Here is a 26,907-nt window from a genome sequence, read left to right on the forward strand (position 1 = left end):
AGAGTCATCTAGAGAAAACTAGAGATTTGTAATACCATTTTGGATTAAAAGAAATGCACATTTGAATTTAAAACACTTTTTACTTTTTTTCATTGAAAAATACTAACTTATAAAAAATGCCCACATTTTCTACGATTAATCACTGCAAGTTAGGCATTAACCATTTGTGGTTTTCTTCCTGTTCTACTGCAAGCGAAGTGATCTAACTTTTATTTAAGCAGCTTACCAGGAATGAGCAGTCTGTGGACTATGTCCCCTTTGAAATCCACATTAAAATTACTTAATTTTGAAAGAATTTAAAAATCACAGAGCGTGGAGCCTGGGATTGAAGTCATAATTATTGCATACAGTCTTTAAAACAAGCTCCCAGGTGCTGAAACCAAAAGGAAATCCCTCAGTGTTGTCGTCTTGATTAAAACCCAGGAAAACAACAAATAAGCAGAATTCTTCAGCTTCCTGCATGTCTGCTTACAAAGAAATTGCCCCCAAACACTCTTTTCTTTTTTTTCCAGTAAAGGTCATCCCTGAATTGTTGCTATACCAGACATACATGTAAACTGTCCACTCAACCTTGAGAATCCTGCTGCTTCACTCCACACAGTCCTTAAGATCCACTGTAACCGCTTGTATAAAGCCATGGCATGACTGACAGCTGCAAGTAAAACAACTTTTTACAGCACTAGTCCAGTTGCCAGCTGGTTACCTTTTTTTTTTTTTTTTTACTTTAACTAAAGATAGCTACATTTTTAATGAGGCCAGAATATTGTACTTTAAACTCTTTGTGACAAGGCTTAAATCATATTTCAACCCTCTCATCAAGATAGGATTTTTCATAGCATAAACAAACTCTTATGACAACACAGAAACACTGTTATGGATAAAGACAATGGTTCTTATTTTGGGTAACCCTAGATCAGTTAAGTAGTTAATAAGTTTCTGAATTGGAAGTCAGTCAACAGTTGCCATTGCAGACTTGACTCAAAAGCCACTAGACTGAACCAATGAAAACAAAGATCCCAGATGTCAAAAAGAAAACAAAACAAAACCAACAAAGAACTAGCAGCATCCCACACAGGAGTTTAAAACTGCATCAAAGCACCTGAATGACTCAGGAGAAGAACAGGATCCTAAGATTCCTGGATTCAGGAGCTGCCGGAATAGCTTTAGTATCCTGTTGCAAAGTGGATATAAGCTACAAAACAGTCCACTTTGTGACCCAAAATGCAAAGGCTCTGGGAACTGGTATCGGAGAAAAACAGATCCCTAAAACTACACTGTGATTCACAGAGATGTGGTAGTCACAGCAACCCCCACTAGAAAGAGCATGCAACTCATTCACTGAAGCTTGATATAATTTTTAGACTTTTAAAAAGGCAAACAAAGATAGCCAAACAACAGACCAATTAATCCAAAGAAACTATGCTTCTGTGGAAGGCTTCCAGAATCCCCCTAACGGTTTTTATTCTGATGAAATGGACAAATGATACAAAGATGGCAAAAGAGTAGTGCACCAACAGGAGCATTGGTCCAGCACTGGACTACCATCGACTGTCTTCTAGCAGTGCAAGATGAGAGGCAGCAGCAGTTCTGCGCAGTAGTTTTGACCAGAAAGTGAGACAGCAAGGCTTGCTGTCTACCCACACCCCAGGGTTGTTCCCGTCCCTTGCTCATGACTGACTTTGTTCCGTGTTGTCAGTGTCATGGGAAGTTTGAAAACATTTGTGTGGGAGGCATTTTTGTCTGTCTTGCTACATTCTAAACTCACTCAATGTAAGGACATCATCTGATGCTTGAAACTGATGTGTTGAAATAGTCATCCCTCTGTTCCTGACTCCATGCTCAGCTGCTATTAACATTACTGATGTCCAAGGCAGGCCCTCTGTCTACAGTGTTGGTGCCAAATAAAAGTGGTATTGACACCCCTTTTTCACAGAATCATAGAATCATTTAGGTTGGAAAAGACCTTCAAGATCATCGAGTCCAACCGTCAACCATGCCTACTAAACCATGTCCTGAAGTACCCTGTCCACTCGCTTTTTGAATACCTCCAGGGATGGTGACTCAACCACTTCCCTGGGCAGCCTGTTCCAATGTTTGACAACCCTCTCAGTAAAGAAATTTTTCCTTATATCTAACCTAAATCTCCCTTGCCACAACTTGAGGCCATTTCCTCTTGTCCTGTCTCCAGCCACCTGACAAAAGAGACCAGCACCCACCTCACTACAGCCCCCTTTCAGGTAGTTGTAGAGAGCGATAAGGTCTCCTCTCAGCCTCCTCTTTTCTAAACAGCCGCAGCTCCCTCAGCTGCTCCTCACAAGACTTGTGCTCCAGGCCCCTCACCAACTTGGTTGCCCTCCTCTGAACACACTCCAGCACCTCAATGTCTTTCCTGTAGTGAGGGGCCCAAAACTGAACACAGTACTCAAGGCGCTGCCTCACCAGTGCAAAATACAGGGGAACAACCACCTCCCTGCTCCTGCCGGCCACACTATTTCTGATACAGGCCAGGATGCCGTTGGCCTTCTTGGCCACCTGGGCACACTGCTGGCTCATATTCAGCCAGCTGTCAACCAGCACCCCCAGGTCTTTCTCTGCCGGGCAGCTGTCCAGCCACTCTTCCCCAAGCCTGTAGCGCTGCATGGGGTTGTTGTGACTGAAGTGCAGGACCCGGCACTTGGCCTTGTTGAACTTCATATGATTGGCCTCAGCCCATCGATCCAGCCTGTCCAGATCCCTCTGTAGAGCCTCCCTACCCTCAAGCAGATCGACCCTGCCTCCCAACTTGGTGTCGTCTGCAACCTTGCTGAGGGTGCACTCAATCCCCTCATCCAAATCATCGATAAAGACATTAAACAGAACAGAGCCCAACACCGAGCCCTGGGGAACACCACTTGTGACCCGCCGCCAACTGGATTTCACCCCATTCACCACAACCCTCTGGGCTCGTCCATCCAGCCAGTTTTTCACCCAGTGAAGAGTGCACTTATTCAGGCCACGAGATGCCAGTTTCTCAAGGAGTATGCCATGAGAGACAGTGTCAAAGGCCTTGCTGAACTCAAGGAAGATAACATCCACAGCCTTTCCCTCATCCACTAGGTAGGTCACCTGGTCATAGAAGGAGATCAGGTTGGTCAAGCAGGACCTGCCTTTCGTAAACCCATGCTGACTGGGCCTGATCCCCTTCTTATCCTGGACTTGCCATGTGAGTGCTCTCAAGACAAACCATTCCATAATCTTCCCCACTACCAAGGTCAGGCTGACAGGCCTGTAGTTCCCCGGATCCTCCCTCCGACCCTTCTTATAAATGGGAGTCACATTGGCAAGCCTCCAGTCCTCTAGGACCTCCCCTGTTGACCAGGAACACTGATAGATGATAGAGAGTGGCTTGGCAAGGACCTCTGCCAGTTCCCTCAGTACTCTTGGATGGATCCCATCAGGTCCCATAGATTTCTGAGTGTCCAGATGGCATAGTAGGTCCCTAACTATTTCCTCCTGGATTAAGGGGCATATGTTCTGCTCTTCAACCTTACCTTCCAGCTCACGGGGTGGAGTACCCTGGGGATAACTGGACTCACTATTAAAGACTGAGGCAAAGAAGGCATTAAGTACCTCGGCCTTTTCCTCATCACTGGTTGCTACGCTCCCTTCTGTATCCATTAAAGGAAAGATATTCTACTTGGGATTCTTTTTACTGTTAACATATTTGTAAAAACATTTTTTGTTGTCCCTTACGATAGTGGCCAGATTTAGTTCTAGCTGAGCTTTTGCCTTTCTCATTTTCTCTCTGTATGACCTAACAAGATCCCTGTACTCCTCCCAAGTTGCCCGCCCTTTCCTCCAGAGATGATAAACTCTCCTTTTTTCTTTTTTTGAGTCCTAGCAAAAGCTCCCTGTTCAGCCAGGCTGGTCGTTTCCCTCGGCGGTTTGACTTGCAGCACATGGGAATAGCCTGGTCCTGAGCCATTAAGATTGCCTTCTTAAAGAACGTCCATCCCTCCTGGACCCCTTTGCCCTTCAGGACCGTCTCCCAAGGGACTGTCTCAACCAGTGCCTTGAAGAGGCCAAAGTTAGCCCTCCAGAAGTCCATAGTGGTGGTTTTGCTGACCATGTTCCTTGCCTCACCAAGAATTTTAAATTCTATCGTTTCATAGTCGCTAAGCCCAAGACAGCCTCCGACCATCACACCTCTCACCAGTCCTTCCCTGTTCGTAAACAATAGATCTAGCAAGATTTTGACAAAATCTCTCTTGCTAGAATTAGAAAGACGACACTTTGTTCCTGCATGAATACAAAGCCTATTTACAAGAATGCCTTCTCTTCTCCAAAACCAAATATGACCTGCATAAACCATTTAATAAAATAATACAGTTTAAACTTTGCCTCCCCCAGTATCTTAAAAGGTCAAGAATGGGAGATTGTACTTGACAGTAGTACGTTCCTTTTTCAAGTCATCTGAGCTTCCTGTTTATTAAAATAATAAAATATAAGGAAAATTATGAAAACAGTGCAGGTACACAGAAGATTTTCCTTGCCTGTCTATGCACAATGTCAAAATAAAAGCTAAAAATAATAAATAAAAATTCAGGGAAATTGACTTATAAGCATTTAATTTTTAATGGATACCAAAACTCAAGAAAGATCATAAGCTACTGAATCTGCAATTCAGAGTCAACTACACCAGGATCCATAGCAAACGTTTCCTTAAAGACACCCTTCTCTCTCTCTCTCTCTGATTAGGATATGGCCTAGTATGTTAAATGCAAAAGGAATCATACTGCTTTAATGCTATAACAACTTGAAAAAGCTTCAAAAGGAGTACTTTATTTGAAATTTTAAAATATATATCAAGGACTTTATAAGAAGGGCTATAAAATTTTTAAGCAGTATCGCAATCATGACAAATGACTCCTGCTCAATAACATGATTTGGAACTGGCTGAAGATTCTGAGAGAACAGCTCACATTTCCCAGCCTGTTAGGCCACTACTGGGACAAAAACATTACCAGTGGTGCATCTGCAAGAAGGTTATTCTCTCAAAGCATTTTAACTGATGAGCTTACTTGAATAAAATCACTAATACAAGCAGCACAGCTTTTAAAGATCCATTCCTATTCTCGAGGTTAAAAAGTAGTGAGCATCAGAAACACAAATGCCTTAAAACTGTATCAATTACCTAAAGAAAATTATTGCTATTTATAAAGATTTCACTAGGACTAAAACTGACTCATCTAACAAGAAACAGAAGGGAAAACTCTTAGTTCCTCTGACAAATGCAAAATGTAAAATAGTATTTGGACCTAACATGTTTCCCACTTGGGGTCATAACCACCCACATTTGCAGCTTACAAAGGCATATAAGAGCACCACTTTAAAAACAAAACAAAAACCAATTAGCAATACTATCAGCTATAGATCAGTCATCACTGACACATAATGTTTTTAACAGAGGCACATTAATAAGATACAAGGGGGCAAATTACAAACACAAGCTAAATTAGTCAGATTTCTCCAGAACCTGAGGCTATCTAAACAGCTACAGGACTCAAACCCAATGCATTAAACCCCCCTAAACATTAATCATCTCAAATTGCAACACTTTTGAACTTCACAGTTCCTCTCTGAACTTCTTTTTACGCTTACTTCCTTTGTTTTATGACTCAAGGCAAATGTAAAGTTTTTGCTTGGGACAGGGTAATGACAGAAAAAGAAAAAAATTCCATCAGAAAAATTCTGCAATTCAATTGTCAAATATTTTTCACATCCCCATTCTCAAGAACTATTATTTGAACCAAAACAAAACACTAACATCTAGTTCTTTTTTTCTATAGAATGATTTGATTAAAACTGTTTTGTCTATAATTTATTTAAATATATTAAGAAAGTAGCAGTGTTTCATTCTGAAGGCTCTTTGGTCTGGCAACTTTTAAATTATTTTTTCTTTTCCTCCACCCAATTTTTCTTTATTTTGAAGGAATAATTTTGTGAATGTAACAGGAACATAGTCTTGTTAAGCATGTTAACCTGAGCAGAAAAGCCAGCTTTTCTGCAATAATATTTAACTTAATGTTCTAAAAATAATTGAGAGATGACAACAATAGTTTAATTACTGCAAAAGCGTAGTTTAATGATAAAAGTTCATCAATTCCATTTTTCATATTTTTCTAAACCCATATTTAAGCTACTCATTGATACACACAATTAAATAAACAAAAGTTCCAATCCAAACAGTAGATAGGGACCAATCAATTAAAATTTTAGTTACCAACCCAGAACTTTACTAGAAGTTACAAACTACACAAACTTGGTTATTATTGCTGTATTATGAGTAGTTTCAACAGAAGGAGCTTTTGATTTATAAAATTGCTAACAGTTCTCTAAAATGAGATCTACAAATTTATTAAGCTTTTATGTATGCACATCCACAGTATCACACTTATCAAGGCTGCAGTAACTATATCATCTGTATCTGCAATACAATACTAAACAAGACAGCCATATGATCAACTAAAATCACGCATTCTAGAATGAAAATGGATGTTCTAGTTTATTTGATTAGAAACAACTGGAAACATTACCAACAGTATTCTGTTTACCATTAACGTACACACTTACGTAGACTGCAACTGCACAGACAGATGTACAAAACAATCATGCAAGGCCCTCCAAGTTACAGTTTCAGAACTTCTTTAAATTATTTGTGACTCAAAGTCTAAGAAGGCCTTATGAGACCCACACCTTCCCATTAAGTCTTAGCTACAGTATTAAACATAGTTAAAACAAGAGCTACATATTACTGTTCTGCTTTCTATATTTCTATTTGGATTTTCTGCATAACAGCTTATAAGGATTTGCATACAGGATTGCACACATGTATCAAGACACTGGCATTGTATTTTTGATCCTTAAAATACTGATTTAAACTGTGTATTTTTTACTTAAATGGGAAACATAAGAAACTTTCATACCAGATGAATTGAAACTACCATAGTACTTCAACATTACAAAGCCACAAACCTATTATACTATTTTTACTGTAACCCCCCCCTATTTTACAACCATGCAACTTCTCACATTTTAGAACTATGTTAAACAGAGAAAAACGTTTGAAGAGAGCCATGTGTTCTGCTAGTTCCTGCTCAGTTACTATTGGAATGCAGTTTCCTCATTGAGTTAGTATTAGCTATTTTGAAAAATTAATTTCAGAATACAAAGAATTGCCAATTTAATATGAAAAACATAAACAGTTTTTCAGGGATGATGAATGGACTTCTGATGCTTAATGCTAGAAGTAGCAGGAACTAAACATGTTAGTGAACTAGAGAATTCTACTTAATGCAAGAAAAATAGTCCTTGATCAAACACATAAAAATACAGGACAGAGAACTTCAGTAACTTTTCTGCCTGTCCACAGGTTTTTATCCAGTTAATAAAGCATATTAGAAGTAACATTTTGCCATATAAATATAACATTAACTAGACAACAGTTGCTAGAAATACTCTGACAGCTAGCTCAGTAGAAAACAGAAGATACCAGCAGGGTCTCTACATTCTAGGGGGTGGAAGCCAGAAAATTAATTTAGTTTGCTAATATGTGGATGTGACAAGCCAGTGCACAAAGATGACTATTTGCCATTAGCTACTGAATGGCATAGGGCACAGTCCTTATCTGATGTGTCCCCTCTTAGCACATGTGTAAAGCCTTACAATTATCAATTGGAAACTGCAAAAGACCAAAGAGAATGCTGCCCTTCTCTAATCCCCCAAATCAGTGAGGGATCAGGATCTTAATATCTGCAGTTAACTAAATGACTTCTCTGTAAGTCATGTTTGGTAAACAAAGTGTGAATTCCAAAAATAAGGACTTGGGACTAAATCTTCTGAATCCTGCGTCAAATGTGTATTTGTTTCACAATACAAGAAATAAGGCTCTAACAGAACACAAAACCTTTCTTTGGCACCTTCAGGGACAGCACTTCATTAAAAAAAATATAGACTATGTAGAAATTCTTCCATGGAAATGAATTATTGTTATGATGTGCCAAGATTTCTGTAATATATTTATAATGATGAATTCTAAAATCTGAACATCAAAACAGAAGAACAACCGGACAGATGTTTTTAGTGATACAGACAGGCTCAGAAACATGACCATCTACAGCAAATGAGTATTTTCCCCCCTCAAAAATAGGCTGATACCCATGCATCCAAAAAATTGTGGGTTTTTTTCATACTTGCTGGTAAAACAATCCCCACAGCTGCTATGGTAACAAGTTTTTAAAACCAGAAACTATTAAGTTATATTCATGTAGATTTTTCTACCTAGCAAAAGGTGGAAAGTCACTTCAGGAAACTTGCAGCCAAGACATAGCACATGGCATCTCCTTTCACAACAATTTCAAAACAGCATAAGAACAGAACCAGACTCCACCCCTCTTCCTGCACAATATGAAAGAATACTATTGACAGCTAGAATCATCTTTAAATATATTTAAATATTACACATGGATTATTTACCGATTACAATGCCCACTCTATAAGATCCCTGAAAGATTAAAAGGAAAAAAAACCACAAAAAGAAAACCCCCAAATTACTACAAAGAAAAATTGAAAAGCTCAAGGATATTTTATGTACATCAGACAAAGACCTCAGTGCTATATAAGCAATAAGCCATAGCTTGCACTCCTATTAGCTACAGAAACTGTATTTTAACCTTTGAGGAATCTGACTTCTATAAAACATAGAAGGTATCCTAGAGAAGGGAGAGAAGCAGCAAAGAAAAAAAAAAAGAAAGAAAATTATCTCCCTGCAGTTGAGGAGAAAGTAGTATTTCATCTCAACTTGTGATACTGCCAGAAGTTCCTAAGTTTTGCACAGACAACAGAAAAAGTCAAATTAGCAAGGAGTTTTCAATGGTCTTGTAATGGTAATAAGTAAATTCTTGCCTTTTTCTTTAGCTAAAAACATACCAGAAAACCAAATTTACTGCTTACCATATGCAAGAAAAATATCAGCCTCATATGAGGATAAACAATTATTAAACTAGTGATCTAAATTTTATTTTAAAAAGTTATTATTCCCAAGCACTAAAATGACACATAAGTAAAACACCTTATAAAAGCAGAGAATACTGATTGCAAAAAAAAAATTAAAAGTAGACAAACTCTTTTGGAATTGAAAAAAATGTACATAGACTTTAATCCACAGCACATAAAAGTTGTCAGTATGTGGGAAAATGGCTTTTACTTTGTAACTGACGGATCTTTTAATTTCTGGATTACAGAAACTTCAATGTTAAATTTTCCCTTTTATATAAGTATGCTGGTTTTCAATCTATGTCAGTAACCAAAGTTTATACAATACTCTGTGTATCTGAAATCACCATTTTGTCCTGTAACAGTATCTTTATTAAGAAAGGAAATGCAGGATAAAATCATCGTTTCATGTGGTTTTACCTGTCCAAACTAGAAAATTTTCATTTTATGACTTTACAAAAAGGAGTATTATTTTAACTTAGGCATTTTCAGGCAAATGTTAGAAGTTAGGAAGAACATATCCTCCACGTGATAGGTATGCTAGCAAAGTAGATAGCTAAAAATCTGTTTTACAGAATCTGTAGAAGGTGGTATAAGAATGTTATCTTCCATTCTGTGTGATCTTTTCTAGGATGACAATGGGGACTTCATGTGTATCGAGGTTTCAAACTCACAGATGAATGATGTGAAAAATTTCTTCTCAAAGAATGCGACCTCAATTCCTAAAGAGGGAAAAATGCTGTATTGTTTCTTCTTTTTCAAAGTGTGTCCCATTTACTACATTAATAATGCTTCACTGAAAATTTACAGTCCATTTTGACATTGCGACAGCTAGACAGACTTAGTTCAAAAAGGAAAAACAGATTTCCATTATGTACATAGGTGAAGTCAATAGTGGCAAGAAACATCTTCCTTTATTTACAATTATGGAATCTTAACATGAGTTCAGAATTAATTTACCTTAAAAAAAATAATCAAGTTTTGTTCATTAATCATATAGCCTTAATAAAGTATGTCAAGCTATTAAAGCAACTGTATCCTCTTTTTAATTAGATAGGGAAAAATTATTTTTGTAATATGTTACAGTGCAAAACTATTTAACCAATTTTGTTTTTTTCTTTTGCATTCTCTGTAACGTAGATTAATGCAACGCATTACTGTGGGAATTTACAATAATGCTTATGTAATTTTTTTAGTAGCTAAAACTCAGATTTATAAAACTTGAGCTGAATAACTGATAGGTATCCTACTTGTAAACTAACAAATAGGCAATGGACTGTGATTAAGTAATTTGTCAGTGGATGCCACTAGCTGCTGACAAAAGCATGGCAAGATCCAGAAAACAGGGCTACCATTATAAGTGCTGGCAAGAACAGTTTTTGGAATACTTGTACTATTCTGTTTATTCTTCCTAAGATCAAATTCTCTTACAGTCTCCCTTTGTATCTCAGCTGCTCTGTATCCCATTTGTGGAACTCCCATCTGTTTTATTCTCTTAACCAACCTGAGTCCTTTCTTCCCATTCCTACTATGCCATATCACAGGCTCAAAGTATCTTTGTCTTCTAACCTTATCTTCTTAGGTCAGGTGTTTTCAGCACTAACTTTTTGTTTTGTTAAATTTACTCATCTTTTTACCCTCCCTTCTGGCTCTGCCAGTTGCCTAATAAAACCAGCTGTAGTTCCTACATCCCTATCAGGATATTCAACCCAGTTTAATCTCAAGATTTCAGTTTCTTTCCATTATCTACTAGCTCCACATCACGTTGTGCATTGCTTTCCTAAATCTCTAGGTTCCATGGTCATCTAGTGCCAGTCTCCCTGCCCACTTCAGCTTTCATTACATCAACCTTACAGGACTTCAGTCCCAATCTATTTCTTACTCTTGCTTTCGTTTTGACCATTAGAATATGGAGGACACAAACACATTTTCTCTTCTCTACTGTCTGGTCTCAACAGAAAAAAACTATGCTCAGTTTCACACCGGCAAACTTCTAATAGTTTTTAACAGCCACACGTGGGGATAAAACGCACAGGCACATATACAGACAAGAAGTCACACCTTAACAAATAGCAAGCCCCTGCTACAAATAACTGGGCTGTTTAAAGGCTATCAAATAAGAAACAGACACAAATTTTAACATGTGCAAAACATGTATTCTTCCCTAGCTTCATTTTATTAAAATCCTTATTTTTTAAAGAAGTGCAAGCAACTAAAAGCAGCACCTTTTTCACAATAAAAGCATGGTTAAGCACCTGCCAGAGTATAACTCCATGAATACAAACCACTAAATCACACAATATAGGGAGAAAAGGGGAGAGAGTTGTCAATAAAGGAATTAAGAGAGTTTTCAGAAACAAAAATCATACATTGAAGTACTGTAAGTTTCCCTCCCTGTTGAAGGAAAATAATCCAAACACACACAGAACTTGGGCAGTTGAACTAGAAATAAAATAATGATGGCATTAATATATACATTATTATCCCAGGAATTAATGACAAGGATTATATAAAGTTTGTTTTACATAACAGAATTATTAGGAAATTTACAAACATGCAGGAAGCAGCTAAGCAATATTGCAGACTATGCTAAATTCTATCTGAGCATGTTTTATTATTGACTAATTTGTAAATAGCAAGCATTGCAATGAAACAACTGACCCCAAGTTTCACAACAGGCAGCTGCTAGCTGGTATGTTGATGACGGATCTCAGCCACATGGGAAGGACTGGACAAGAAAATCAGTACAGGTAGACTAGAGCTGCGCAAATGGCTTAATAGTGAATGCTCCACAGTGTCTGTCAAGTAAAGAGAGAGAGAGAACATACAGATCAGAGAAAGTAAAAGAAAAAACCCCACTAAACTGGAATGAGAACAAACTATTAAGACTAGAAAAAGAGGACATTGTAAAGAGAATATAGAATGAAACAATGCGAGAAAAAGCATGCCATCTGCAGCTTTCGATGTTAATATAAAGTTAACAAATATGTTTTCGGTGGAGTTTAAAATACCCCTTTTACAGGCAACAGACCATGCTACAGCTGGTGACAAGGCTCTTGTTAATCATATATGACGACTATAAGTTTAGGTTCATGTTTCTGAGACTAATGTAACTTTAAAGAAAAGGTTTATTCTCTCTCTCAATTTCACTGCATGTATAAATGAAAAAAATACTTACCTATACAGAAATTATGTTGTAAGGTTTAATTTTTTTGTTCCAGATGGACTATCATACAATAGCACACAACAGTGGTGTAAAATTACTATACTTTTCCCAAAATGATTACACCAAGACTACTACTTGTAAAAACCACAATTTATGTATAAATATACATGTGTATGTATGTATACAAACATGTATAAACACATGTATATTATACACACACACCACACAAATTTTACCCTATTACTCTCAACTACAGAGAAAAATGGAGTGCTCTAGGTTCAGTTAAATTTACAGAACATTCACTACCAAAAGGCCAAGGTGTTAGCATCATGCAGCATTATGATCTGAACACATATATACATGAACCATATTACAAATGAATACCCCAAATTCTGTTTTGACATAGGAAGATCCTCTTCTGCCTTTTCAGAGGCAACATAATTACTGCCAATATACTGTAGACTGGAAATGCCCAAGCAAAAACATCTTTGACCTTTCTAAAAAGCATTTTCTTATAGTAGAGTAGAAAATTCTATTTTAAAGCTATCAAAAAAGAATGTGGGGAATAGAGAACAAAGTAATGACAAAAACCAAACATGCAAACAAATCTGAAAATCAGGATACATTTCTATCATTGATAGGTTCTTGTTGGAGAGCTCTGTTAACTGGGTTTTCAGGAAAAAAACCCATAAAAATACTTACTACTTTTGTACTCTTCTATGCCTTTCCAGAACATTTTCTGAAGAAAAGGGTAAGCTTAAAAGAAGTACTATAGCTCAGCACTCCAATCCAGTGTATAGCACTTTTACGTTCCAAGAACTGGATTAAGGAAGATAGTCAGGCTTTATCAGCTAAAACTAGTCTATTGTGGGGACAGGACTGAAGAGTTTATATAAAGTAAGACTGATTTTTATGTTTTTTTTTTCCTCCTGAAGCTAAATGTCCAAGTTCAAATAAAAGGGAACAGCTCCTCCCCTCCCCCAAGGACCTAAAGAACCTCCTATAGGAAAAGACACTGTACGATCCCATACTGTTAATGCCGGCCAAAATATTCTGTTGGATACAGACGATGGGAACAGCAAAAACTCGGACAGACTAGAGCCATGCCTACCCCCTGATATATATATATATCAGTATAGTGCAGCTGGAAAAGATGACCGAGAAGAATAAAAAAACCCAAAAGTATGAAGCAAAACAACAAACCCCGCTCATCTACCCACCTCCGTGTGCCAGACCCTTTTACACCTTTGCTCAGTTTATATAGACTGCAACTGTGCTGCTCAGCATCCCAGGCCTCAGGGGAATCCCTGATACACAAACAATATAAAACAAACATTTACCAGGCCACTACCTCAAGATATTCATCCAGCAAAACAAAAATTTAACTCGCAGGTATTTCTCCCAGGTCTGAAACCAGAGAACATGAATTTCAATCTTCCCTCAAGTTTCTGCTGTTACTGTAGACTACACAGACCTTACTACCAAACACAATATTAGACATATCCTCTAGGAGCATCCAAGCATTAATCTGTTAGAGGATGATTTAGGATTTGAAACACTGCACAAGATCCAGTAGAGATGAAAAAAACCAGTCACGCTTCCTAAAAAATAAGTGGCACCTAGCAGCCTTTGAGAATGAATGTCAACCTTATCCATTTGTATAGATGTGAAGATGAAATGACTTCCACATACTCATGAACAAAACATGTTACAATCCCCAAAAGAAAACACCTTCAAGTAAATACAAAGGATCACTAGCAAACACTTGATCAGGGGGAGGGGATTAGTATTTTTGATTGAAACCTGATCTTAAATACCAAATTTGGAACTAAAAAAATAAATTCTAGTTGGAAATTGGGGAAAGTTTTCTTCTAATTTTCATTTAAGACTACTACAGATTTTGTAGTGGAAGTTACATCAGCAAAATCCTATTTAAGTGGTAGGATACAATGAAAAATAAATTAGAGAATTGCCAGAACCAAAGCTGCCTTTGTTAACTGTTACATGGTTTACATGATTAACAAACTGAGCTCTCTTTATACATCCACAACATTAATGGAAACACTGGCTTAGAAATTTGAGATTTTCTTCAGTAAAGATTTCATCCATTTTGTTTGCTCACCCTTGTGACTTAATTAAAATATGACTGCAATGCATGCTCCACTTTGAGCTGTATTTAAAAGCTGTAAGAAGTCTACAACTGCCAAAAATATCTGGATATTGGCTGTACCCATCCGACTCTCACCGTAGGACTTACAGGTCCTAGTATAAAGCAGATGTTTATTCCTAATGCAATTCCTAATGCTGTGGAGGCAATTAGCAGATTACCTTCAAGGTAAGGTCATTCATTACTTTAGGCATCTGCTCTCTCTTACATGGCCACATTGGCAATTTTCAAGCAGCAGATGCATTTGTTGGGATATTTTAACAAGACTACAGCCAGCAGGCACTATTTTTATGCAGCTGGGGAGCAGGTGGTAATGACACAACCACTTGCTTAATACACAGCAGTCTGCTGTCAACATTTGCTCTTTTTTTCAACTGTTGAGTGCTCAGCCACAGTGATAGGCACAATACAAGCTGATCATATTCATTACACATGAAATATATTCAAAACTTTAAGTGGGTATGTGAAAAGGTAAGGTGAAATGTGAAAAGGAAGAATTATATTCCAGAACTACTAATTACTACTAAACGAAGCTAACTAAAGAAATAAAAATTAAAACCTGTCAAAAACTCTTTGCCATCAGCTTATAATGAATAAAATTATTGGAATTCAGCAAGTCTTTGTAAGAGTTTAACTGTATCTGTGAATCGACTTCAGACCCGAACAGAGCAGAGTTTCAATTATGGGTAACAAGACTTCTGAGAAAACAGGTAAGAATGAGCAAGAAATACAGTGAAGGAATGGACAGGATTAGCAATTTCATGCTCAGTTTCATCAAGTTTAAATCTGCACTGGTAACAAAATCTTACTTCTTCTACCTTATCCCAAACTTCTTTTATAGGTACAAGAGTTCGTGCAGTTGCTTGACAAACCGGTCTAAGGAACTGATGCAAGTTTAAGTTAGCTCTTTTTGGGTGGTGGGAGTGGGGTTTCATCTTCAACTACATCCATTCCCTGACCTGGTTTAACCACATTGCCTCACAAAAACATCTACCAGCACAGGAAATGGGTGGTGTGGAAAATGGAATGAATTGCTGAGTTATGCCAGCTTTGGCTCTGTGCGAGATCACTTCTAAAGCTATGAATAAACATAGAAAATACTGTATCATGGGAGTCTGAATTTGCAGCTCATTTCCTGTGCCACAGTAACCAAACGTGGTTTTACCATGCATGCACACATTCTACTATAAATTAACACATTATCACCTATCACAGAGTAAACTACTTTGCTATAAAATGAAGCATGGTACTATGGCAATTACTGTAGAAGAGGAAGAGCTATCATGCTCTAGATCTACCTTGTAATTTACTTCACACTATCTTGTTCGTATAGCCTTGACCCTAGGAAAGACAATAGAAGTCAAGTTTCAAGGTAAAAAGCTTGTTTCTCTATTTGATACAGTAAGTATGCACTGGTTTTTGATTCTGAGGCTACTATTGCCATTTTTTTAAAAAGTGTTTTCATACACTGTTAGAAAATGGAATATAAACTGGATATTACGATCACTGTGTTACACCAACTGCCTTTTAAGTATTTCTTAAAAATATGAATCACTCAAGATTAGTATTCTCAAATTCATATTTAGCTTCTGATTTTTTAATTGGAGTACTTGCATTTTATTCCAAGACAACACTTAATGTTACAGCCCCCTCTACTGGAAATATTTAGTAGATATTATTACACAATAGTCTGGAAAAAAAGATTCTTCTCTTAAAAGAAATGTAAAATAAATGAAAAAAATACATATAAAAGCCTATAACATGGCTTTGATTCATTCCTATTTAGTCTGTTATTTGTAGTTGAGTAAGCATCTTTCACAGAAGAGTAAGTGCTGTAATATCAAGTAAAACTACTGATACCTTTAGTCCTTTGCTATCAGGCAAATCTAGTTTAGACGTTATTTCATACGTTGTATTAATAACCTTACTAATTTAGGCAAAAGGACCTTAAACTGGGACCCAAAAACCCCCAACAACTTGCGTCAGGTGACATGGAAGAATGACATTTTAGAACGGCCACTCAAAATCAGGACTGCACAGAAAAACATCCACAGGTGGCCAACCGGGACAGCTTTTCATCCTCTGTGTTCCAAAACCCCACCTCTCCACAACATGAGGTGCTTATCTAAGGCTGCAAGTAATGAATTCAATTTCTCAAGATCCAGAGACATACAGACAAGGATTTGTAACCATCATTTCAAAGAACTGAATGAGGTTCACGGATTTCTCTCAAAATACATTTTTTTATTTGCAGTTTTCTTTATATCTCAAGTTTTAAAATAACTAGTCATGGTTTTTTTTGTTTCCCCAAATAGTTCCAAAATAAGTAATACCTACGTCCTCTGTAACAAAGCCTCAAGTAAAACAAAAAAAATATCAGTTTGTCGGAAACATTTCCATTTTCCTTTATTTATTAATTCATCAATAAAAGACTTTTTCATCCCTGCCCCTCTTGTCTTACTGTCTCCCTGGAAGAAACAGGACACTAATACTACCACGCTTGCTTTAACTATCTTAGTTTGACACTCACAGGTCCAGGTATGGCTATGGCACTCTGGGCATAAGGCTGGTGATGTGGTGCTTGAACTCCATGATCAGAATACAGCTGGTATTAAGAAAAAAAAAAAAGGCAGAAAAACTTGTTACACAATTTTACGTTTTTGCAAACCTTTCATGTGAATTTAGATTCCCTAAAACTCAAATTGTGGGCTCTGTTTATCTAAACTACTGACTTTTTACAAACCAAAATTTCAATATTTAAATCTGTTTTCCCCACTGTATCGAAGTTTGGTGAATATAGTTTATCTCAATCAGTATCAAAACTCACTTTCCTTGACATAAGTAGCACGCTTATCTACTGCAAATCCATTTCACTCAGCTCTAACTGGAGCAGTGTTTAAATGTGTAGATCAGCAGGTTGAAATGTAATTCTCAGCATTATCACCATTAAAAAGTATTTACATACAAATAATACACAGGGTTTTCTTTTGATTTTACACTATCTTCTGAATTTCCACATACTGCTTCCTTTAACATCAACAAATTATGTACCTGTGAACTGAGACCATGTTACATCCAAATATTCCTTAACTAGTTTCAGTATTTTTCTTAGTGCTCACAGATTTCAAATTTTAATCTGTAACTTGATCTCCGATTTATGAAATAAAAGAGGTAAAACAGTAACATTGATAATAAGATTTATGATTATACAATATATACCAAGATTTATGCAGTTTAGAAAAGAGAAGAAAAACCCCAACAACCAAAGTCTCGTATTATTCAATACCTTTGTAGGGAAATTATATTACTTGGGTATCTCAGGATTTCCTGCTTAAGATATCTGAAATACCAGTTTTGGAACTTCTCTTGTAATAATACAATACTCTTCAACTTTTGTAAAAATACTTGATTACTGTCCTAATTTACCATTTATATTGGCATCCCTGTTAAAGAGGAATGAATTATCAAACAGGAAAAGTACCAATTAATTGTAATATATTTTCAATTTTATAGTAAGTTTTTCTGTAGCGAATTATTTACTGTCATTTTTAATATCCAATTATAAAGAAATGGCCTTATTGTACATTAAGAATCTCTTAAGAAACATTAGAAATGCTATTGATATAGAAGCAAAAAAAATTGTAAACAAAGAAAAAAGTTATTTTGTCATTCAACTACTCTTAACTCATTCTGATCTTCAGAATATTTAGAAACGAGCTTCTACTTAGAGAAGAATTATTACTTCAGGAAGCTATTATGGCTTAGGTAGACTAATCCAGCATTCTCAAGAGTCTGACTAATTTTATTTAAGTGTTATTTAAAAAAAACCCCAAACACCAAATTGACTAGTCTTTATAGTGCTGTCATACACTTGTGACTCAAATATTTCAGAACCAAAGCATCCTCCTAGAAAACTGGAAGAGATACTCTAACTTGAGGACAACAGAAATGACTTAACAGCAGCATCATGGGTGTGGGGGTAAGTACAGGGAACAGTTGGTGTAGGTGCTCTGAATTGCCTGTACTTAAACTAAAAGATTATGTTTTTCAATTAAAGATAAATGCTTCAATTATAAGTAAAGTTTTTTACAAAAATACCTCAGGAACTGCAGCTTCCACTAGGAGAGGTGGAGGTATACATCCACTTTCCTGGGTAATCCCTATTGGCTGATAAATGACTTCAGATGGCTGCAGATACAAGAATGAAGGTGAAGAGGCAGGAGACTGAAATAAAACACATTGTTTTCATAAGTTATATAACTTAGGCATTATAAATACCAAAGTTTATTTTACAGTCTTCTTTGCTACATATAAACGAAGATAAAGCTTTAAAAGAAAGTGTCAAATTAATCTTTGATAAGTTCAGGAAACTAAGTGAGGGGGAAGTGGGTAGAAATGTCAGATAGTAGGACAAAACAAAAACAAAGATGTCCTTTAATCACTTTCATATATTTTTCAGATATTATTTACATTTTGGAGCGCATTGTTAGAGAAACCCTAAAATGTATAAAATTAACACTTACTCTCAAGATCACAGAAACATAATACAGTTTAATTTTCTCTTGAAAAAAATGTTACATTAAAAAAACCCAAGTATTTCTATTTTAAAATTAAACCCACAGTATTTCTGTAAATCAGCATCCAGATTTCAAAGCAACAGACAGTTATCTATTAAGAGTAGAACTGACCATAATCGGACAACTCTGGCTGCTACTAAAGTAATGAGGATGCATTCTAACAGTTCAAGCTTAAGGGACTTAGTCCTCCTTTTGGCTTCAAACTCCTCAAGTTGAGTAGCAACATTTCCATATTAAGCTCCTTTGCTACAGAGATCACAAAACCAGTGAAGTCTCCCCGCTAAAATTACCAAGTTAACAATTTCAAGTTCTTCCTCCTATTTCAAGGGTCTGGGTCTAATTTCACCATACTTGTGTGTCTTGTTGAAGATTAACCTAAAAATGTGAAATGATCTGTTTCTTTCTATGCAAGATGTTCTTTGTATGGGTATTAAGCCGATAGTCTAAAGACACTTAATTATTTGTAATCAGAAAAGCAAACAGCTAGCATTCTTTAACCAAGGACATCCTGGAGTAATTTGGGCCTTGAGGAACCTCAAAGAAGAATTCAAAGACCGATAAGAAGGAAACATCCCACCCTAGAAGGCGCCAAAAGTTGAGTCACTGATAACAGGCATGATGTCAGTGGATGTCTGCGGTAACTGGGGGTAAAGGTGGCTAGGGGAGATCGTGACCACTGACTCAATTCAAGACCTAAAAGACTTACCCTCACTCCTTGAGCATGTGCTGTAGAATAAAAGAACACTGTACCTTTAATTCAAAGATGAGAAAATAGAAATAGTGGCAGCTAAACAAGTACCAATAATGATTTTGGGAAACGACTTTGGAAACTAAGTGGGTGAATCTGAAACTGTATAAATTGCTTGCTTGTTTAACTGTAGGGTGTGCTAGCTTTGTGGAATTACCACCTAGCGCCCACCTTTGCGCAAATATGAAACAAATAATGTCTCTCCTGAGTGTGTGATTATTGGCTCGTTGCACACCGTGTGATGAATCCGCTTTTCGGACAACAGGTTTTGGCGACCCAGATGGGACAGCCGTAAAGCCTTGCCCGGATCGACTTGCCAGCTACCGGCAGGGAGAAGCTGCTCTTCAAACTCCAGCATGCACCGACCTTTTGTTTTGGGGACTCCGTGAGTACTCTCCCTGTCCGGAGCAGGTAAGCAGCACAAAGGTGCAACATGCATACTGGAGACATTGCAAGGGGGGTACTTTATATGGTAAAGGTATATAGAGATATTTTATAAAATTCGTACATGCTTAACAGTGACAACTAGAGTGCATGAAAGCGTGGTTAAGAATGTTCTTTTGGGCTAACAGTATGGAAGCAGGACAGTCTGCAGAGCCTCCCTTTTGCTCTCTATTAGGATGCATCCTGAAATATTGGAACAAGTTTGGTGGGGATCCCCTAACAAGGAAGAAATTAAAAGAGTACTGCACTCAATGGTGGCTGGTGTATAAATCAGATGAAGAAAAATGGCTGGAAATGGGAACTTTGAATTACAGTATTATTTTGCAGCTAATGCTGTTTTGTAGAAGGCAAGATAAGTGGGATGAAATCCCATATGCAGATATGTTCTTTGCTTTAAGAAATTGTTATGAAACGAGAGAGATGCAAATTATAAGTATCTGATAAGGAAGTTACAAAAGGTAGATGGTATGTCAGGGATGACAATAACTCAACTGATTGAGATTTCTTATAAGGCATATAACAGAGAAGAGTTAGAAAAGAAAGAAAAACAAAAGAAGAAACTAAAAGATCAGAAGCAAAAGGCTGCTATTTTAGCAGCTGCGTTTAGTCAAGTGCAAACATCCTCCAGGGGAAGGGGTTTCCCGAGAGGATGGGAGCGTGGAAAGGGATGGGGAGAAGGGGTAAACATTGAGAACAGAACCCCTTTGGGGCTCGACCAATGTGCCATTTGCAAAGAAAGGGGACACTGGAAAAATGAATGTCTGAAAAAAAGACCAACTTGGTCTCCCCTTTGTGCCCCTATCCCTGAGGCTGATTTACTAGTGATCAGTACAGAGGATTCCGATTGACAGGGACCAGGCTGGGCTTCCCCAGCCAAGCCCCTTGTTCCAGTCAAGCTGGGGAATGAAATAGTTACATTTTTGGTAGATACAGGGGCAACTTACTCTCTGTTAAATAGCTGTAAGGGACCTGTAAGTTCTCTATGGCAGTGGTTGGTGCCATGGGAAAGCAAGAGGTTAGGCCCTTTCCCAACCTATGATGTGTGAAATTGGAAAGAAACCATTGATGCATGAATTTTTGTATATGCCAGAATATCCATTACCTCTTATGGGATGGGATTTACTAACTAAATCGGGAGCACAGATAACTTTTGAAGAAAAATTCAAGTGCATGCTCCTCAGAGTAATGCCTGGGGAGCACAAGTTTATATGTTACAAGAGTCAATGGAAATCAAGGACATGAAAAATGAACAAGCTGAAATCCCCTCTGAAATTATGTATGTGGTGGTCCCCTTTGTGTGGGCAACAGAGGCCTGGAAGAACTAGATCAGCCGAACTGGTTAAAGTGGAATTAAAACAGGGGGTGAAGCTGTGCTGGACCTAAAAGATGCCTTTTTCTGTATTCCTTTGGAAGAATGGAGGCAAAAACTGTTCACCCTCGAGCAGGAGAGACCTACAACAGGACACAAGATGCAGCTATGTTGGACAGTACTTCCCCAAGGATTTAAGAATAGCCCCACCATCTTTGGTAATGTACTAGCAAAGGAATTGAACAATGGCAAGGCAAGAACTTGTTAATTACCTTGCTACAATACGTGGATGACATCCTGTTGGGGGCAAATACCATTGAGGAGTTTAAAGAAGCAATCATTAGTTTATTGAACTTTTTAGGGCTAGCTGGCTATTGAATGTCTCAGAAAAACACGCAGATTGCACAGAAAAATGTGACCTATCTTCGTTTTGAAATTTCTCAAGGAGAAAGAAAACTGGGGATCGAGAGGAGGGAAGCGATATGTCACGACTGCCCCACCCAAATAAAAAGAGTTAAGAGGATTTCTTGGAATGGCCAGGTGGTGTCGCCTTTGGATACCCGATTTTGGATTGATGGCTAAACCTTTGTATGAGGCTATTAGGGGATCAGAAGTGTTGGAATGGACTCCGGAATGTTGAGAAGGGTTGAACAATATAAAGGTTGCTCTTATGAGGGCCCCTGCACTAGGCCACCCCCATTTGACAAAGCCTTTTGAGCTTTATGTGATTGAGGACATCAAGCAATGGGAGTGCTTGTACAAACTTTAGGGGACTGGAAAAGACCAGTAGCTTACTTTTCCGAACAACTGGATAATGTAAGCTCTAGATAGCCAGGATGCTTAAGGGCAGTAGCTGCAGCAGTGATGTTAATACAGGAGGCACAAAAGATAAGAATGGGACAAAGAATCACTGTTTACGTGTCACATGCAGTTATAACTGTTTTGGAACAAAAAGTACATCACTGGCTGTCTCCGAGCAGGATGGTACAGCACCAAGCAACCTTGCTTGAACAAGAGGATGTGGCAATGAAAGTATCTAATACTTTAAATCCAGCATCATTGTTGACCTCTTGATAATAAGAAGGATTAACACATGATTGTTTACAGACCATTGAGCAAGTATATTCTAGCCATCCAGATTTTAAGGACTCCCCTCTACAACATCTTGATTAGGAGCTATTCACTGATGGAAGTAGCTTTGTAAATAAAGGAGAACAGAAGGCTGGGTATGCTGTTGTGACTTTGGAAAAGGAAACAGAAGTGGAACCATTGGCTGTAAATATATCTGCCCAGAAAGCTAAACTGATTGCTTTAACTTAAGCTTTGGAATTATCAGAAGGAAAATGAGCTAATGTGTATACGGATTCAAAATACCCCTTTGGTGTGATACATGCTCATGGTACAATTTGGAAAGAAAGAGGACTGTTATCCTCACAAGGGAACTGATGTACTTAAGAAATGACATACTTAAGAAATTATGTACTTAAGCCACCTTAAGACCACCACAAAGGTCTTGTGAAACACGCCTAGCTAATGACTGTGCCCCTGAAGAAGAACTGAAAGACTGATAAGAAGGGAACATCCTACCCCAGGAGGCACCAAAAAGTTGAATAATTGCTAATAGGCATGAAGTCTGCGAAAACCTTCGGTAACTGGAGGAAAGTTAAGGGCGGCAGGGGGAGATCACAACCACCAACTCAAAACCAAAAAGACTTACCCCCCCCACTCCTGTTGAGCATGCGATGTAGAATAAAAGAACACTCTACCTTTAATTTGAAGCCAGGGAAACCTTAGCCCAACAGAAATTGTGGTGGATAAGCGACTACCAGTAATAGTTTTGGGGAATAACTTTGGAAATTCAATACGTATAACTGAACTGTATAAATTGCTTGCCCGTTGAGGTATGGTGTGTGCTAGCTTTGTGGATTACCACCTAGCCCCCATCTCTGTGCAAACATGAACTGGAATAAATACCTCTGCTCTGTGTGTATATTGGCGTTTCGCACACTGGGTAAATGACCCCACTTTTGGGACAACAAAACCCCATAAAATATGGCAAAGAAATTAGGGAAGTACTTGATGCAGTTAACAAGCCTAAAGAAATAGCAGTTACACATTGCAAAGCCCATCAGTCTGGATGTACTAATGTAATTAAAGGAAATAAAAAGCTGACGAGGCTGCATACAGGGCAGTTTTATCAATAAACGTAGCAGAATTAATCCCAGAAAGAGTTGTGAAAATTGAAGTACCTGTCTACACCAAAAAGGAAAAGAGACTTGCAGCATTACTGAAATGTAAGAAGACTCTGGAAGGATGGTGGGTAACCCTGATGGGTCAGTGTAGAGTGACTTTGCCTATAATGAAGGAGCTAATAGAAAGGACGCATAAAAGTACACACATAGGAGTTGAAGCTTTGCTTGAGGCAATGAGACCATATGCTGTGGGAATTAATATGTTGTTAATAGATAAAGGGATTGTACAGAAATGTGAAGTTCTTTTAAAGAATAATCCTAAATTCAGAAAAGGCCCCCCTAGGAGAGGTAAGCAAAGGTTTTACACCTTGAGATTACTGGAAAAAATCAATTTTTCTGAGCTACCTAGTTGTAGGGGATCTAAATATCTACTGGTGATCGTGGATACTTGTTCAGGATGGCCCAAAGCTTTCCCGTGTCACATCAACAAGGCAAGAGAATTGGTACAAGTTTTACTTAAAGAAATCATTCCAAGATTTGGGCTACCAAAAGGGTTCTCCTCAGACCAAGGACTGCAATTTGTAGCAGAGATAGTCCAAGGGATATCCAAATTTTTACAAATCAAATGGGACTTGCATACCCCATGGAGGCTGCAAGCAAGTGGGAAGGTAGAAAGGATGAATCAAACAATGAAGATACAAATTAGTAAATTGTATCAGAAAACACACATGAAATGGATTGAAATTCTACCATTAGCATTATTAAGAGTTAGTTACTCCAAGGGTCAGAGAAGGGCTTAGCCCTTTTGAGATCTTATATGGAAAACCATATGTAACAAATTTAACTAGAAAAGGAAATTAAATGTGCCTAAAAGGTGTCCAGATACTTGGTGATCACCTCTTGTCCTTGGCAAGAGTTCTTTCTTCCCTGCACAGGTATATCCAAATAAGAACCCCTGTACCTTTGGATTCACCTTTATATTCATTTAAACCAGGAGATCAAGTATATTTGCAAACTTGGAGAGAAGAGCCACTAGCAGAAAAACGGAAAGGACCTTATTTGGTGTGGCTGACAACTAATACCATCGTGAAGCTGCAGGGAATTGACTCATGGATTCACTGTACGCAAGTGAAAGCAGCACCTCCTACAACGTGGAAAGTTGAGGAAACTGGACCTTTGAAGCTGAAAATACAGAGATATATGAACTGTACTTGGATTAATATAAAGCCCATCCTGCATTTAGAGTGTACACAAGGGGAAGTGTTTTTAATATTGTCTTACAGGAATTATTTTAATATTTTTTGTTCTATTTGTACAAGTTTACTCAATCTTAATAGTTGTAGTAGTGGTATTTGTCTGTATCTATGTAATCATATAATGTATTTTTACATGTATTTCTAAATTGTTACATTTAGAATAAAACTTATATGAAGAATATTCATACAAGTCTCAAGGGGGGGATTGTTGAAGATTAACCTAAAAATGTGAAATGATCTGTTTCTTTCTATGCAAGATGTTCTTTGTATGGGTATTAAGCCGATAGTCTAAAGACACTTAATTATTTGTAATCAGAAAAGCAAACAGCTAGCATTCTTTAACCAAGGACATCCTGGAGTAATTTGGGCCTTGAGGAACCTCAAAGAAGAATTCAAAGACCGATAAGAAGGAAACATCCCACCCTAGAAGGCGCCAAAAGTTGAGTCACTGATAACAGGCATGATGTCAGTGGATGTCTGCGGTAACTGGGGGTAAAGGTGGCTAGGGGAGATCGTGACCACTGACTCAATTCAAGACCTAAAAGACTTACCCTCACTCCTTGAGCATGTGCTGTAGAATAAAAGAACACTGTACCTTTAATTCAAAGATGAGAAAATAGAAATAGTGGCAGCTAAACAAGTACCAATAATGATTTTGGGAAACGACTTTGGAAACTAAGTGGGTGAATCTGAAACTGTATAAATTGCTTGCTTGTTTAACTGTAGGGTGTGCTAGCTTTGTGGAATTACCACCTAGCGCCCACCTTTGCGCAAATATGAAATAAATAATGTCTCTCCTGAGTGTGTGATTATTGGCTCGTTGCACACTGTGTGATGAATCCGCTTTTCAGACAATGCTTCTGCTAGCAATACTCCAGTGAAACATCACAGTATCAGTTAATAAGCTAGTTAATACTCATTTCTCCTATCAGGCAAAACATGGCAGTTTTTACCTGCTTCTGAGAACATATTAGATAAATTACTACAAACTTTTTGCCAGAGGGAGAAGGGTGGGAAGGATGCTTTCTTTACATCAGATTTGGATTTCATGTTTCAATAAATGCTATTTTATGCCTTCTATTGTATCAGCAAGCATTGCAAATGCATTGCTAAAATATAGCAATTGGTATTTATTTCAACAGTGTTGTGAATAGTGGGAAACGTTACTGTTAGAAAAGTGCACCATACCTTTAAACTAGATGCAAACTAACAGTAAAATACTGCAACTATGGACTGTATTTACCTGTGGAACAGACCACTGCCACTGACTTGGAAGACACTGTGTTGGTGCCTAAATTCAAACAAAAAAGGTATTACTTATGTGATTAAGAATATACACATACTAGAATTCCCAACATATAGAATCAAACGCATCTCCAATCTATAATCAATTCTTAATTAAAAGAAGAAATATTGTCATTAAACCCTCAAATAATTCAGGAACATATTTTTCTCTACTTCCACTCAGCCTCTGACTTGGGCATTTCATAAGCTTCTAAAATACTAAGGCATCTAAGAAGCATGCCTAATTAGGAAAACAGAAGATACAATATGCATAATATTGTATAAATATAATGTGTAAGTGTATAATATGTATAAAATTGTTCAATATGCATAGATTCCAATACACATTAAAAACATGGACATACCGCATAAATCCTGTAGTGGGCCACCAAGATGGTTAGTGGACTGGAGAACAGACATATCAGAATGCTGGGAGAATTGGGTTTGTTCAGCCTTGAGAAGGATAAAGGTGGGAGGGGATAATTATTGCTGGCTACAACTACCTAATGGGGGTGGGGGCATAAATATGACTGAGCCAGATTCTCATAAGAGGTGTTCAGAGCACAAGAGTCAACTGACACAGGCTGGAACACCACTGAAAATTTTAACTAGTTAAAAGGAAAAAAAGTCTTTTACTATGAGAAGGGTCAAGTATTGGAATAGGCTGTCCAGAAAGGTGGTGGAATCTCCATTAACTGCAGATATTTAAAATTCAACTGCACAAGTTCCCA

At 37.6% G+C, this 26,907-nt stretch overlaps 2 protein-coding genes across 4 annotated transcripts in view; both read right to left on the reverse strand.

Moving 5' to 3' along the window:
• RFTN2 (raftlin family member 2) overlaps positions 1 to 11,710 on the reverse strand; it is a 50,425-nt gene extending 38,715 nt beyond the window's left edge. The window contains exon 1 of the mRNA XM_075028061.1: positions 11,695 to 11,710. The gene's annotated coding sequence lies outside the window, so the exon portion shown is untranslated. The remainder of the gene's footprint in view (positions 1 to 11,694) is intronic.
• A 97-nt stretch (positions 11,711 to 11,807) lies between these two features.
• BOLL (boule RNA binding protein) overlaps positions 11,808 to 26,907 on the reverse strand; it is a 33,856-nt gene continuing 18,756 nt past the window's right edge. For all 3 annotated transcript variants that reach the window (XM_075028068.1, XM_075028067.1, XM_075028069.1), the window contains 5 exons: positions 26,136 to 26,183; positions 18,465 to 18,590; positions 16,893 to 16,971; positions 12,835 to 12,855; positions 11,808 to 11,833 (listed from right to left, as the gene is read on the reverse strand). In XM_075028068.1, coding sequence (XP_074884169.1) covers positions 11,808 to 11,833; positions 12,835 to 12,855; positions 16,893 to 16,971; positions 18,465 to 18,590; positions 26,136 to 26,183 — 300 coding nt within the window. The remainder of the gene's footprint in view (positions 11,834 to 12,834; positions 12,856 to 16,892; positions 16,972 to 18,464; positions 18,591 to 26,135; positions 26,184 to 26,907) is intronic.

The sequence above is a fragment of the Buteo buteo genome, chromosome 5 (genome assembly GCF_964188355.1).
Source record: "Buteo buteo chromosome 5, bButBut1.hap1.1, whole genome shotgun sequence".
Classification (NCBI taxonomy): domain Eukaryota; kingdom Metazoa; phylum Chordata; class Aves; order Accipitriformes; family Accipitridae; genus Buteo; species Buteo buteo.